The 13,277-nt window shown below is 43.4% G+C and overlaps 2 protein-coding genes across 4 annotated transcripts in view; one reads left to right on the forward strand and one right to left on the reverse strand.

Moving 5' to 3' along the window:
• SLC25A26 (solute carrier family 25 member 26) overlaps positions 1-2,681 on the forward strand; it is a 95,718-nt gene extending 93,037 nt beyond the window's left edge. Inside the window, exon 11 of one of the 2 annotated variants that reach the window (XR_003260752.2) lies at positions 1,655-2,681. The gene's annotated coding sequence lies outside the window, so the exon portion shown is untranslated. Of the gene's footprint in view, positions 1-8; positions 1,049-1,654 lie in introns of those variants that run through there. The other variant, XR_003260753.2, reaches the window with a different exon arrangement.
• A 122-nt stretch (positions 2,682-2,803) lies between these two features.
• Positions 2,804-13,277, reverse strand: part of LRIG1 (leucine rich repeats and immunoglobulin like domains 1) — a 100,437-nt gene continuing 89,963 nt past the window's right edge. The window contains exons 13-19 of one of the 2 annotated variants that reach the window (XM_026109742.2): positions 11,390-11,710; positions 10,474-10,755; positions 9,467-9,886; positions 8,002-8,124; positions 7,258-7,404; positions 5,843-6,151; positions 2,804-5,662 (exon numbers count right to left, since the gene is read on the reverse strand). In XM_026109742.2, coding sequence (XP_025965527.2) covers positions 5,430-5,662; positions 5,843-6,151; positions 7,258-7,404; positions 8,002-8,124; positions 9,467-9,886; positions 10,474-10,755; positions 11,390-11,710 — 1,835 coding nt within the window. In that variant the 3' untranslated portion in view covers positions 2,804-5,429. Of the gene's footprint in view, positions 5,663-5,842; positions 6,152-7,257; positions 7,423-8,001; positions 8,125-9,466; positions 9,887-10,473; positions 10,756-11,389; positions 11,711-13,277 lie in introns of both variants that reach the window. The other variant, XM_064519174.1, reaches the window with a different exon arrangement.

Here is a 13,277-nt window from a genome sequence, read left to right on the forward strand (position 1 = left end):
ACCTACAGGTGCACAGCAAGCATTCCTGCGTGGTAACCGCCGCAGCTTTGTTAATTAGACTCACGTTTCTCCAGTAAAAGCACGGGGTTGTTTTATTTTACAACTCCGTGAGTCTTAACGGTGGTGCTTGGGCAGAGAGATGCGGTTATGCCTTTTTTTTTTCGGTCTTCCTCCCTCAGCAGCTGAAGGAGCATGAGCTGATGAAGCCCAGGCGGGAGGCCGGGGAAGGCAGGGCAGGGAGGGTGCACGCAGTGTCCGGCTGAAGCGCAGATGGATCCGAAGGGCTCTCGGAGCTGCTGGCGGGCAGAGCGACCCTCGGCTGTTGCTCACGGTCGGGAAGAGCAGCTGTAGCAGCCAAACTGGTGCTGGGAGGCGCTCAGCGAAAAGGCACTGTTGAAATTAGTCAATTAATTAAAATCTTCACTAGGAGCTGAGAACAAAGTGGTTGGCCAGGTTTACCTCAGCCTCTTGGCTAAGTGGTTAGATGCAGCGGGTGCTTGTGCAGGGACGCGTGTGCAAGGAGCTGGCTGCCGCCGTGAGCCCTTTCTGGCGGCTTTCTGCGCCCGCCGCAGCGCCCTGCTCGGCTGCCTCCGTGCTGAGGAGTTAAGAGGTGCTGCATTAGGTTGGTTCAGGTTCACGCGGTCGGCCGGGGCTGCGGGGGTCTTGGCGGGTGGGCTCGCGCGTGGTCGGGAGCAGACCCTCGCTCTGTGCCGGCTGCGGCAGGGGCTCAGGCCCGTTGGGCCCCCCATGGGGCTGCGCCGCGTGTCCTTGGGCCGCTGCTCTGCCAGGAGCACCCGCGGTTCGGCTAAGCCCCGCGTTTCGCGTGCGCGTGTGTTTTAACCTGCAGGCAAACTAATAAACTATGAAGAACAAAGGCTGTGACTCTTTTTTTAAAAAAAGAACTTGAAATGGAGATTTTTAACCAGGTCCCAGATTGGCTGGTTAATTCCACTAGGACAGCGTAGCAGTGCTTCCCACCACTGCTAAGGGTGTGTCTTTTATAAAGTATTTTTTTATTTTTTATATTGAGAGACTATATATATATATATATATATATATATATATAGCATAGACCCAATTTTAGGGGCATTTGGGGGGAAAAAAAGATTTATAACTAACTGTCTTAAAAGCTAAGTTATATTTCCTACTAAAGTTTTTTGAACAAGATGAGCAGGTTAGAACTGTAGTTGGAATTTTTAATTGCTAGAGCTGAAAATAATTATGCTGCGCTTATATTTTGGGCCCAAGGTTGAGTGTGGTTTTTTTTTTTTTTTTTCTTTTTTTCCATTACCTGAGCTTTGCATAATCAGTTTTTTGTTACTGCCATATTCTTTTAACTATGCAAATTGTTTTCGCAAACCTAACAGAGGTATGTGTGGGTCTTGCAATTCTATTGTCTCTGCCCCGTTATAATTCCTGAGCAAAAAACAGCATGAAAAAAAGAAAAAGCTTTTACTTATGATCCCATTTGCCAAGATTGCAGCATCAGTCAGTAAGCTAAGCTTTAAAAAACCCCATTTGGTGGCACTGCAGATATTGCCACACTGCACTAGAGGTAAAAGCAAATCCAGCTGTGGTGTCATGGGGGGGGGTCGGGGGGGGGGGGGAAACACTTGCCTTCCGCTTTCGCCACCATTATGTCACACCGCGATAGTTTTGGGTTTTTTTTAGGTATTGAAGGCTCATCTCAACTGCAGCCGACACGTCCCTGGCCACATGTGAGGTGGAGGACGCTGGCCCAGCAGAGCCAGTTGCTGTTTACTGTGTGACCAACTATGTTTTCAGCAGACACCGAGTGCTTCCCCGTCCTGTGCGCTGACTGACTGGCTCCGCACCCCGAACCGCCGCGGGAAGGACAGCATCACCCTGAAACGGCAGCAGGCAAGTGAGAGCCCCCCCGCCGCCGGCTACGAGCCGCGCTGGCGGAGGGCTCTGCGGCACGCACCAATCTGTCAAATCCTGCTGAAAAATGAAATTTTTAGTTATGGGACTATGGGGGAAAAAAAGACCTTAAAAAAAAAAAAAAAGTTTTTGGATATTTTTCCCTGATGCCTTTATGCTTGAGCTTTAGCTATGTGGGAAACCTGAAAAACTGATTTTATTCCATTACTGGGATAATTTGGAACAACAAAAAGTTAGCTCTCACACCAGGCACCAGCTTTTTAAAGGCTCTTGCTTTTCCATTTTAAAATAGTTTAATTCCTACATGTATTAAGGGAGTTATCTGAGTATTCTCAGAAAATGTGCTTCTATACCCAAAGTTATAATTTAGAAGAGGAAATACTTTTTTTTTCTTTTTTTAAATATACAGAAACTGAACTGAGATTTTAGTTAAAGGAACAATTTGAGCTTATCTCGGAAGCTGCCTCTGGAATTTCCATAACGGGTGGGGGTGAGACTTAAAAAGCCAGACGTGTTCACAACTGCAGCTGAATCTGGTGCAATCCTGGCCCCATTTTTTCTTACATACTTGAACACACATGCACACACCCCCATCTGTTCAGTTTTCAGTGCCAAGATTAGGGCACTTGCCAGACACTTAAGCACTTGATATATTAGAAATGTATTTCTTGAGTTCTTTATTGCAGCTTTCAATACAGCCCCCAAATTCCATCCCATCCGCAAGTCAGACTTCGAGTCTCATGCTGATCTACAGTATCCAATGTTAAGGCTGCGGGTCTAATTTCACCAGCAGCTACTTTGCATTTTTATTAGAGAAAGACAGAAAAGAGTGTAGCAATGGATTAGGATTTTATTTAATTTTCCACTGAAACTCCCAAAAGCTCACTCTCAACAAAAAAGCTGTAATATTATAAATGAACCTTTATTAAAGACACTTCAATGCCATTTGTTAGACACTTCAATATCTTACATGTTTTTCAATGTACAACATTGTACCAAATTTTCTAATAAATAAATAACTTTGTACACAAAAGTAATACTTCCTCTTTCACATTGCCTCTTAGAAGCAGCAAATTCACATATTTAGTGGAAGTCATAACATTAGGCAGTTAACTTTATTCAGAAACATTATTTTCAAATGTTAATGTGGCAAATATGCTTTATATCTTCAATGGTGATGACATTTCTGCCAGCAAAATGAGTCAATTAATTCATTCCCATCTTCCCCATGTTCCCAGTTCCACTGTTTTCACCTGGTGAGTCAGTTCTGAAGCGTGCTTTTCCCTTGAGTAAAGGGAAAAATATGCTCGGTTTATAGTTTTCTAACATCCCTTTCCTTTGCTTTGAGTAAACTTGGCACTCAACATAATTAGCCACCTGTCTCAAAGTGCAAATGTGTCAATAGTCAGAAACTGATACAGACAGGTACCTGGCTAAATTATGCCTTGCTCCGTCAAGGTCAGCTTCAGTCAACTAGTTTACAGTGAAACTTATCTTAAGCTATTCAGCAAAAGACAAGATGTCTTTTTCTTAAGGGAGATGTTGCCTCTTCAAGGCAAGGTTGGACAGGACCAGCTTTTAATAAGATGAACAGGCACGTTGGGTCCTGATTGAAGGCAGCACTCCTTACTGAAAGCCCATAAGCTTGACAGGACTCTGGCAGATCTGTAAATGATGTCCTGAACAGAAAAGGCAATGTTTCTGCCCTTAGTTCTGATGCTTTTTAGCCACAGTACTATTAGCAAAAGTGGGTTTCTACTAGACTCTGCTTCAGTGGAACGGGCATTTGAGTTGCTCCTAAGGAAAAAAAAGTAATAAACCCCCCTAATAAACCTTTCCCCAAAGTAGTCATCACCAGAGTTTAGCAACCTTATATTAGCAGAACTCAAATTACAAATAACTGGAAAGGAGTCCTCCATCCACAGGTACCAACACCAACAGAAAGCAGCCTTTCTATAAATAAAAAGCTTCATAGTGAAGTTATAAGTGACAAGGACCTGTTTGACCAAGGTGGGTATTTTTTTCCCCCAATTCATGGATGAACTTAAAAGACCACATAAAAATACTTGGGACATTTCCTTTTAGCAGAGTATGTTCGACCATCGCTATACGGTTTCCCTTCTAAATTAGTATATTTATTTATGAATAGCCTGGAATTGCTAAACAAAGCAGCATGATTCATTTGAAGCAGATAATTTCATACAAGGAGTCTGGCTGCAGATCAGGGTACTGATGCTCAACAAGAAAGCTTAATAGTGTGTTGCAGGAAAAAGGGTTGAATTACCACATGAATTAACAGTACAGCTGTCAGCTTAGGAGTGTGATTTTATTTTTGTTGCCAAAACAGTTACTTGGTTTCAAAACGACTCTGGAATAGATGCAGTTATATTGGTGGGAAAGTGCATGACATGGGTATGGGTTATTCCTTCTGCTAGACAGGGACAGGCTCTATCATTACATGCACCTTACACAGGTGTAACTGCACCCATTGGCGGGATGTGGGGGACATCTGCAATTTAGCTCTGTGGGTGATTAGTGCTGTAACAGCCTATACGCGCAGACAGTGCCCTCTGTTACGAAGTTTTTGCATGGTACGAGACCACCCCATAGTTTACCACATGATCTATTTATTTTGGTAATGACTGTATTCGCTAATCGTGGTATCCTTTTTGCCTGTCTGGTTTTGGGCTATGCACAGTGGCTGAATTAGCTAGTGCTTCTTGTGTGGTCCACTCTGACATATAGGCACAGTCACAGTTCAACTATTAATTTTTATGCAGTTCTGAAAAATAATAGAACTTAAGTTCTTCCACAAACAGGAAAAAAAATCAGGTTGCTATGTAATGTCTAATAGCTTGGGGTTTTTTTGCTATGAACTTCATTTGAAATAATTGAAGATCTCTGTTTAAATGTGTTAAGTGCAATAAATTTCAAAGGGGAAGGAAATTTGTGCTGAATAACCCAATCAATACTTGATTTAAAGGAACTTCCATTGAAAAGAGGACAATCCCTTTAGAACAGTCTGTTTTTTTTAAAAGTTCTGCTTAGGCATTTAAGGCACCAGAATTATTTTTCTCACAAAGTTTAACAGCAACCTGATACTGAGAACAATATTGCCAAAATTGTAAAATTTCATTCAGTTTTCCATGCACTAAAGATTAAAATAGCCTCTGTAAAAGATATATATATATTTATATATATATTTATATATGAAAACTCTTATATACAATTGTATCAAATACTTTTCTCTTTACACAATAATCCCTTGCATTTATGTGCTTCATATGCAAGTCAACTTTTGAACGCTTCATACTTCTCAGGGAAGTTTTAAAATATATACAAACAGGTGACGCTCGAATAGGAGTTTGTTCCCCATACAAGCTCGTTTTTCATACCTCAGTTGTTTGCCTTTGACAGGTCATCAGTTCAAGATTTGAGGTAGAAGTAAGTAGCCCATATACTCTGTGCAAAAAAAAAAAGATAAAGTAATAGCATGTTTGTTAATTTGCACGTGGCAGTCTGTTCTCTCAGTCCATCGATCTTCTCGGTGGCTTAAACTCATGAATGGAGTCACACGACTTGGGTACGTAGCTGCTGGACAGGAGAGCCTGCTTCACTTCCACTTCACTCTGCAAATCCAGTAGTGTTGGGGAAATTTCAGGAAGCACGTTCAGTTGCTTAAGTGACCCTCCTGCTGGAGAAGCTCTCACCAAATTAAGGTTGTTAAGCTCTGAAGGCTTCGCAACCGATTGTGAAGAGTCTGCAGGAAAACAAAGGCCCAGTGTGGTTAGTTGATGCTCAGCCCACCAGCACTTCTCAAAAAACCAACCCTGCCACTATCATGCAAGTCCTTCAACCAGCTAAAGTCACTGATGGGAGAAAACAAAGCACTGATATTACCTCTGGGGAGAAAAAAAGATATCCCCAAGTAAACACGTACCATGGTTGTCTGCCAGCAGCGGGCTGGCCGTGCCCGCAGGTCTCATTCTGTCATGGTTGCTGGGGTAGAGGGTCCCATCCGTTTCCACCCTCTTGCTGTTGGCAATCCCGTTGCACTGCTGAGGATGAAGAAGGCTGGTGCCTGCACCCCTCTTCCTACTTCGTTCCTTGCTGCTCAGTGCATTTTCGTAGGTGTTATCCATAGTCTTAAGGCCCTCAGAGTAGTACTCCGACTCCTTGGGGTAAATGTGGACGTTCATGCTGTCTGTACTCCCACTGCAGTCTGTGCACACAACCGGCAGGCCATAGCCTTTAAAGGGAGGAAGAGAAAACAGCAACAAATGAAGAATAACCAGCTGGAAGTTGTCAGGGCTGAAGCGCACAAATTGCGGAAGGAAAAGGCAGCTCTGTTTAGTTAGTCTGTCCCTCTGCAGTATGGGAATCATTCTCACTAAATAATACACACATTTCTCGGTTTTATACAATGCTAGTAAATACCCACATCGTTCAGAACTCTGTAGCTGTCCTATAGCTAAAGGTAGTTCAAATTAATGGCTTGGGTTGTTTTTTTGTTCATTCCAAAGAATTCTTTTTTAAATATAAAATATGTATTTATTTCCTTTTCCAGACTTTCTAGTCAGTGTAGAAACAGAAAGTGGAACTTTCCTCTAACTCTAAGTACCAAGTTACCGTTATTTTTGTGCTGCTGCTTTAAAGGGATCACTGTCAAATCATATTGTTATCTCAAGGTATTTTATTACTGTTAGTGGGAATAACAGATGAGCAGAATTCAGAGAGGCAAGCAGGAAAGACTTTCTAAGTTTTCAAAGTTAATTTCCTTTGTGCATTTGACAGCATTCCATTATTCAATTTTACAGTTTCTCCTGGAGAGAAAATTTGTTTCACCGGCTGTTTTTCTGTGGATTTTACAATACCGCATGAGAACAGAAAACACATCCTAAAAATAAGAAAGTATGAGTGTAAAACCCAAGAAACTGGCAAAGAGGAGAAGCAGGTATAGTGCCCAAAACAGCTTTTAAATTAAAAAGAAAAAAAAAGCTGAGCTTTGAAGTTGACAGACCCTTTAAAGATTATGAAAGATATAACACCTCCAGTGTGAAAGTACTTTCACATTTTAGGAATAGCTCAAAATCAAATACTGATCAGCCAGCTGCAAGCAATGGTTATCATAAGCCTTAGCCTGCCTCTTTCTGATGGTTCCTTGAATTCAAACTATCCGAGTTTGATAGAGGATCAAAGCAAGCAGGAGAAAGTAAATTTACTGTACTCACACCTGAGAATCATTCTGGGCTTTTTTCTTAAGGTAACAATTTCTTGTCTTAATGCTGTCTGACTTGGAGGGCTTTCTGATCTGTACAAACATGAAATACCTTTCCAGATTAATGGGTTTTGTACCTGTCTTATCTGGAACAAGCATTCCATCAGCCATGTCTTCAGTTTTCCAAGTGTCTTTATTATAGCCGATACACAACTTTGGCTGTCTGCAACCTACAGTGGGAGCTTCAACATCTGGACACCTTCCAGCATCAGTCTGACACATACCTGTAACAAACGAACCATCTGGCTAAAGATTACAACCATCTGCTCTCTTAGCTGAATGACCTGTTAGTCTTATTTCTACCATAAAAGCAATGAAAAGGAGAAAAATAGCAACGGAGATAATAGATAATTTTAAGCTAATGTTTAACAAAATAAATGCTTTATAATCTTAGTTTAGAATGCTTAACTTTTGCTTCCTAACATGCTGTATTTAAATACTGTAAAATCCCAGCACTTAATTTCTAAGCCTGAAGGCAGGGACAGGCCATGCTAATGTATTTTGTAGTAGAGCTTAACTGTGGATAACTCTGGTGCCAAAGAAGTAATCCAAAATTAGCAAAAAAGTACTCCTGAGGGCCTGACTGAGGAGTTCCTGAAGTAGTTTGCTTGAATAAAAGCTGTTATTAGTGGGAGACGGTAGCTTTGTAAAGTGAAAGACAGATCCTTGTTCCGCATAAACGCAGTAGATAGAGAATTACATTATGAAGATCTCTCGGTAACTCAGAACAAGCACAGAAGTACTTTGTACTGTGATTTCTCCCTCCTCATATCAAGTTCGGATACAGTATTACAGAAAAAAATAATTAGATTGGTTCTCACCGTTGCTGTCTATGTGCCCATTAGGCTGTTGGTTGTCTACTCTGACAACTGCTTCCTGCCGGTCAGAAAGAGTCCCTTGTGAAGACAAGTAGCTCGGCACATCAGGAGGCACAATGGTCTCATCTAGAGCAATGGGAGGAGAGAAACATCAGTTCCCGGGAGGATGTGAAGGCTTCTGTTTTCAAATGCATCTAGGTTTCATTTTCACAAGGGATTTGGGAGCAGTATTTTCCATAAATGCAACGAATTGGAATTGAACTATCTAAATGCCCCATGCTCCTACAAGTCCCATCCCCTCTGATTTTCAAAGAGCCTAAAGCTGTGAGATTTGGTGCTGATAGGCCATTTTGGATATTTGTATTTGGCATGGTCAGTACAAGGTATGTGGAGGTGGACCGGTCTCTTAAGAACCAGTAAATCCTTCCTTTACTCCTGAAATTCAGGGCACCTGATTTAATTCAAGGCTTCCATCTCCCAAAGTCAGAAGTCTGCTACTTGTGGAGAACAGCAGCTTCAGTTCACTTCAGCAAGAAAGTCTAAGCCCCTTAAAGATCTGTGGCTTTCTCCATGTTATGCGAGGCAATCTCAGTCACTTTCCCCTATTGTCACAAGCACGGAGTGAAATGCAATTACCCTAGGCACGAAGCCTTAGGTTTTCAGAATTGATCTTTAACATAACGTGCAAGATGGAGCTTAAAAAAGCAAAAAAAGGGTAAAAATTCCCACATATAGATTGCGCTAATTATATGGCAGCCCAGACTTCCTACCTAGGCTATGGCCTTGAAATCCTATGTTGTACTATACCTAATACTAAGAATGATGCAGGAAGGCTGTAAATCCCAGAAGGGCAGGGAGGCCCTAGGCTCGTTCTTCCATACTTTTGTCCAGAAACTCTATAAAGCTGAGGGCAGGAGAGGTTACTCTCACTGCAACACTGAGTTCAGCAACAAATCATGCTTTTCTGAAGCAGGAAGCAATAAACTCTTCTTTTTCCCAAAGAACTAAGGGATGTCCCTCATCAGTAGGGTTATAACAGCTCTTACAGACAACAGGAAAAGGGCTTCTTGCTTCCAAGTTTAATGTTTCTATGTTTTGAATACAAAGTCTTTGAAACTACCAATTCCCAAGAAGCAATACAGGTTCCCAGCATCATGGACATAATCCAGACTGTCTCAAGAGTTATCATTCATGGTCATGGAAAACCAAAGTAGCAAAGCAAAGGCTGAGACTACTGCCAAGTGGAAAAGACCTTGCTGAAGAGCCAGCCAAGGGGAGAAATGCAGCTCTGAACATGCTTCAACAGCAAGCGAAGGCTGGTTCCAGCTTTCTGAGCCAGGAGAACCACTGAGATAAGCCAACTGCTTTCCTAGTGTGATTGTGGCTACCTGACGTGCTGATTCAGCCTCAGTGGGAAGTCTGACAACACAATAGGTTTGAGAGCACCTTAGCAGGAGACTAGACCTACCTGTGTTGGTGACGCTGTATTCTTCACTCTTCTTCCTGGTTTGGTAGATGATGCAAACCCAGACCAGAGAAGTCAGCACGATGCTACATACCACTGCGATGGTGATGATCCCCACAGTTGTACGGTCTTTTCTACAACCAAGAGACTGCAAGATGCTCACATGGCTGTGTGCACGCTCTGTCCCGAGGGTGTTGGACATCTCACATGTGTATTTCCCAGCATCCTCTAAGACAACATTCCTAACGATCAGCAGCTGGTTGCCAGGGGTAAAGTGATGCCTTTCTGTCATGATTAGGGGCTGGTCCCCTTTCAGCCAGGTGATGCGGGGAGGCGGACTCCCTGTGGCTTTGCACTGAAGAGCCACAGTCTCACCTACAGACACTACATGGTCTTCCAGTGGATGAATCAAAGACGGTGTCTCTGCAGGGGAATAAACGCAGAAATTAATTCCTGCAGATAGTATGGTAACAGATTTCTGTTAGGTTTTCTTTAACATTATTAAATAGACCTGATCTTCCTGCAGACAAATACATAGCAATGCACTACACAGCCATGTGCCCAGGGAAATGGTGGCCTCACACCACAACAATTCACACTCATGATCTAACATGCACAACCAAGGCCTTCTCTTCACCAGTATGTTTTAGTCTTCCCACCAAAGAAACCCCTAGGACAAGGGGTAATGGCTGTCACACATCAATAATCTGGTCAGACAAAAGAGGTAGAGTGCAATTTCCTTTTGAAGTGCTTTTCCCAGGCAGGAAATAGCATGGTTGGAGGGGTTTCCCTGGCAGAAAAGGAAATGTGACTTACAACTCCTTTTTTTTAATTAGCAGGGTATTTTTCATTAGTTAGCCACAGTGTAAAAGCATGAAACAAGACTAAAGGAGACCACTGACTCCTTGTCCCATTTGTGTATCTACAACTGCTAAAGAGCCTGAGCAGAACTCCCTTCCATTTCTCACTTCTGGATCTCTTGGTCTCTCGGGGGAACTAATGCTCCTTACCCAGTACAGTCAGGGTGGCATTTGCAAGCACAGACCCTGCAGAGTTCTGTGCCGTGCAGCTGTAGACACCCATGTCTTCTATCTTCACGTCCGTAATGAAGAAGACATCATCGTCAGGCATGACGTGCATGCGGCGTTCTCGAGCTGCAGGGAAGTCGGTGCCCCCATCTTTCTGCCAGGCAATTTGTGGGGTGGGGTGTCCTTCAGCTGCACACTCCAGCCGTGCTGTTGTCCCTGTCCGGCTGGTGATGTCGTGGGGAGTTTTGATAAATGAGGGCAACACTAATACAGAAAAACAAGAAAAAGGGATGAATAATTCCGTGGAGAAAATACCATCTCTGGACAGTTGTACATGCGTACCTTCTTAGACAGAAGACAGGCATGACAATTACCCACAGGATAGAAAGCTGCTTTTGCAAGATCTATCTAAGCTGTTGGGGACTGATCCTCTATTTCTATAGCACATACGTGTCTACAGTGTCCGAGACACCCCCGCTTGGGATCATTAGAGCTGGGATCAAAGCTAATTGTCTTCTGTGATTAACCTGGAAACAAAACCCGTTATCCCTCCTACAGAGAACTTTCAATCAGTTTATTCCCTCTTCTTCGTAACCTTTTTGAATCTCCATTCCCATGGGCAAAGACTCTACTGGAACAGCCAAAGAGAATGGCTGAAGCCAGTGGAATGACTCATGCTTAGGGACAACTTGCTAAAGTGCTTGGCTGGATAGCAGCCATCCCAAGGCTGGCGCGTGCTCCTCACGTGGCATTTCCCAGAATGCACCGAGATGCAAGTGGCTAGTGTGAAGAGGTTAGGAGTTTATCATCAGGAGTGGACCCTCAGGAGTGACTGCCTGCCAAAAACAGGTTCCCAAGGAATTGCAGGAAAGGAACTAGAAAGCAGCTTTCTACTAACCATTAACTGTGAGTCGGGCCTTGTTGGAGTAGGTAGAGCCAAAGTGATTGGTAATGACGCACTGGTAACGTCCTTCATGGGTGAAGGTGACATGTCGGAGGTGCAGAATGGTGGTGTACTCCATCACCTCACCATCCTTTGCCCGCACGTGTGCAAAGTTCTCCATCTCAGCATTGCGGAGCACCTCGTTGTCTTTCTTCCATGCAAACATCATGGGGGAGCTGCTACTGCTGGCGGCTGAGCAGGTGAAACGGATGTCCTTCCCAAGGACAGCCACTGTTGTCTCAGGCTGGATGATGATTTGGGGCTTGGGGAAATCATCTAAGAGAAAACAGCAGGCATAGTTAGTCCTGGACTGTGAGGATGAACTGGAACAAGCAAGAAGATGTAATGAGAAATGAGTAGTGCATGAGTGAAAGACATTATTGTACATCTGCTTTTACATCCACTGTTGTCCACAAGAGAAGAGCAGCTTGCTCTTGCAAGGCACTTGACTTTTAGGACTGGCTTTATGGTACAGATGTGCCACACACAACTCCACTGAGTGGTTGGTCTAAACTAAGACTCTGGTTCCCTCTTTATCAGTGGAGTGAGATGGTCACTTAGAGACCAGGGGAACTGAAAAGATGCCTAGCTCTCTTTGCCATTGTGCCTGCCTTTATATCCCTAAATTAGCCCCCTCAGTTCAGTGTCCAGTTAAGTGAGATGAATCTAAGCCTATTTTAAATAAGTCTATCTGTACTTCGAGGGAGTCATCAAGACTATGAGTGTACAGTCTATGGATCTACCTGGTACCTTACACAACTGAATTATGACATTGAACTTGGGCCTCAAAAAGATACTATGGTCTAAAGAAAATACCCTTCCCTATGTGATCCATGCATAAAGAGCAATACTGAACTTATAACTTCCATCTGCACACCTTCATTAGCCTGAAGCAGGAGGGAAGAGAGGGAGGATGCTTAAAGCAAAGGGTTGCAGTGCACTTATCCACTTTCTAGGAATGACTGCTCACAAGCAGGGTAACTGCAGCATGCGCCGCCAGTGCAGAAGCAGCTGTATTTGCCTGTCACCCGTCCGGTGCGGAAAGCTTTGCATGCTCTCTCTCTGCCCAGGAAGATTGTTGCTTTTAGCAGGGTTCCAAGCGGATTCATTTATTAGATTTCTACAAATGGTGTAATTTAATATTTGACTAAGGTTTAATTAAGCAGCCAGGTCTCTGGAACCAGGCATACTAGTGCCTGGAGGACTTGGCAGGCATCAGAGAAGCAAAGCTGTCTTCATTTTGTGATGTTGCTGTGGGGATCAAGCCATCATGATCTCTTTTTCCAGATGAATGCAGCAACCCTCCCTAGACTCACTCAGAGCGAGGCCACCTAGGCAGCCCTGGGACTCTGTGCTCGAGATGGACATGGGACAGCAGCTGGAGCAAACCTTCTGCTCAGTTCTCAATGCCAGTCATGCATTCAACTGAATTAAAGGGCGTTTCAGAAGCATATTTGGGCTCCATCATACAGCCAGCTCCACCTAGAATCCATGTCAGCTGGCATTATGTCAGCTTTATTTTGCCCCAAAGCTGGATGCATGAGCAACACAGCTTTGGCTTCCTCTGATCATTTATGTTTCTTTTTGTTATTGGTGAAGTGGTATGTGTTTGTGTGTGTTGGGTATTTAGTAAAGCTGTTTGGCAACTACAGCTCAAGTGCAGAAACAACTGCAGCGAGTGTTAGGTGGGAAAACAGCTGTCTGATGAGAGAACAGCAGTAGGAGAAAAAATAAGATCGGAAAATGCAACTGTTAGCAATTGGTTGATTCATACGTAATACATTACTGGCCCAACAAAAGGAGCTGTGATGGAGAGATCCTCCTCTACCTTTTTTTTTTTCTT

Source organism: Dromaius novaehollandiae, chromosome 12 (genome assembly GCF_036370855.1).
Source record: "Dromaius novaehollandiae isolate bDroNov1 chromosome 12, bDroNov1.hap1, whole genome shotgun sequence".
Lineage (NCBI taxonomy): Eukaryota > Metazoa > Chordata > Aves > Casuariiformes > Dromaiidae > Dromaius > Dromaius novaehollandiae.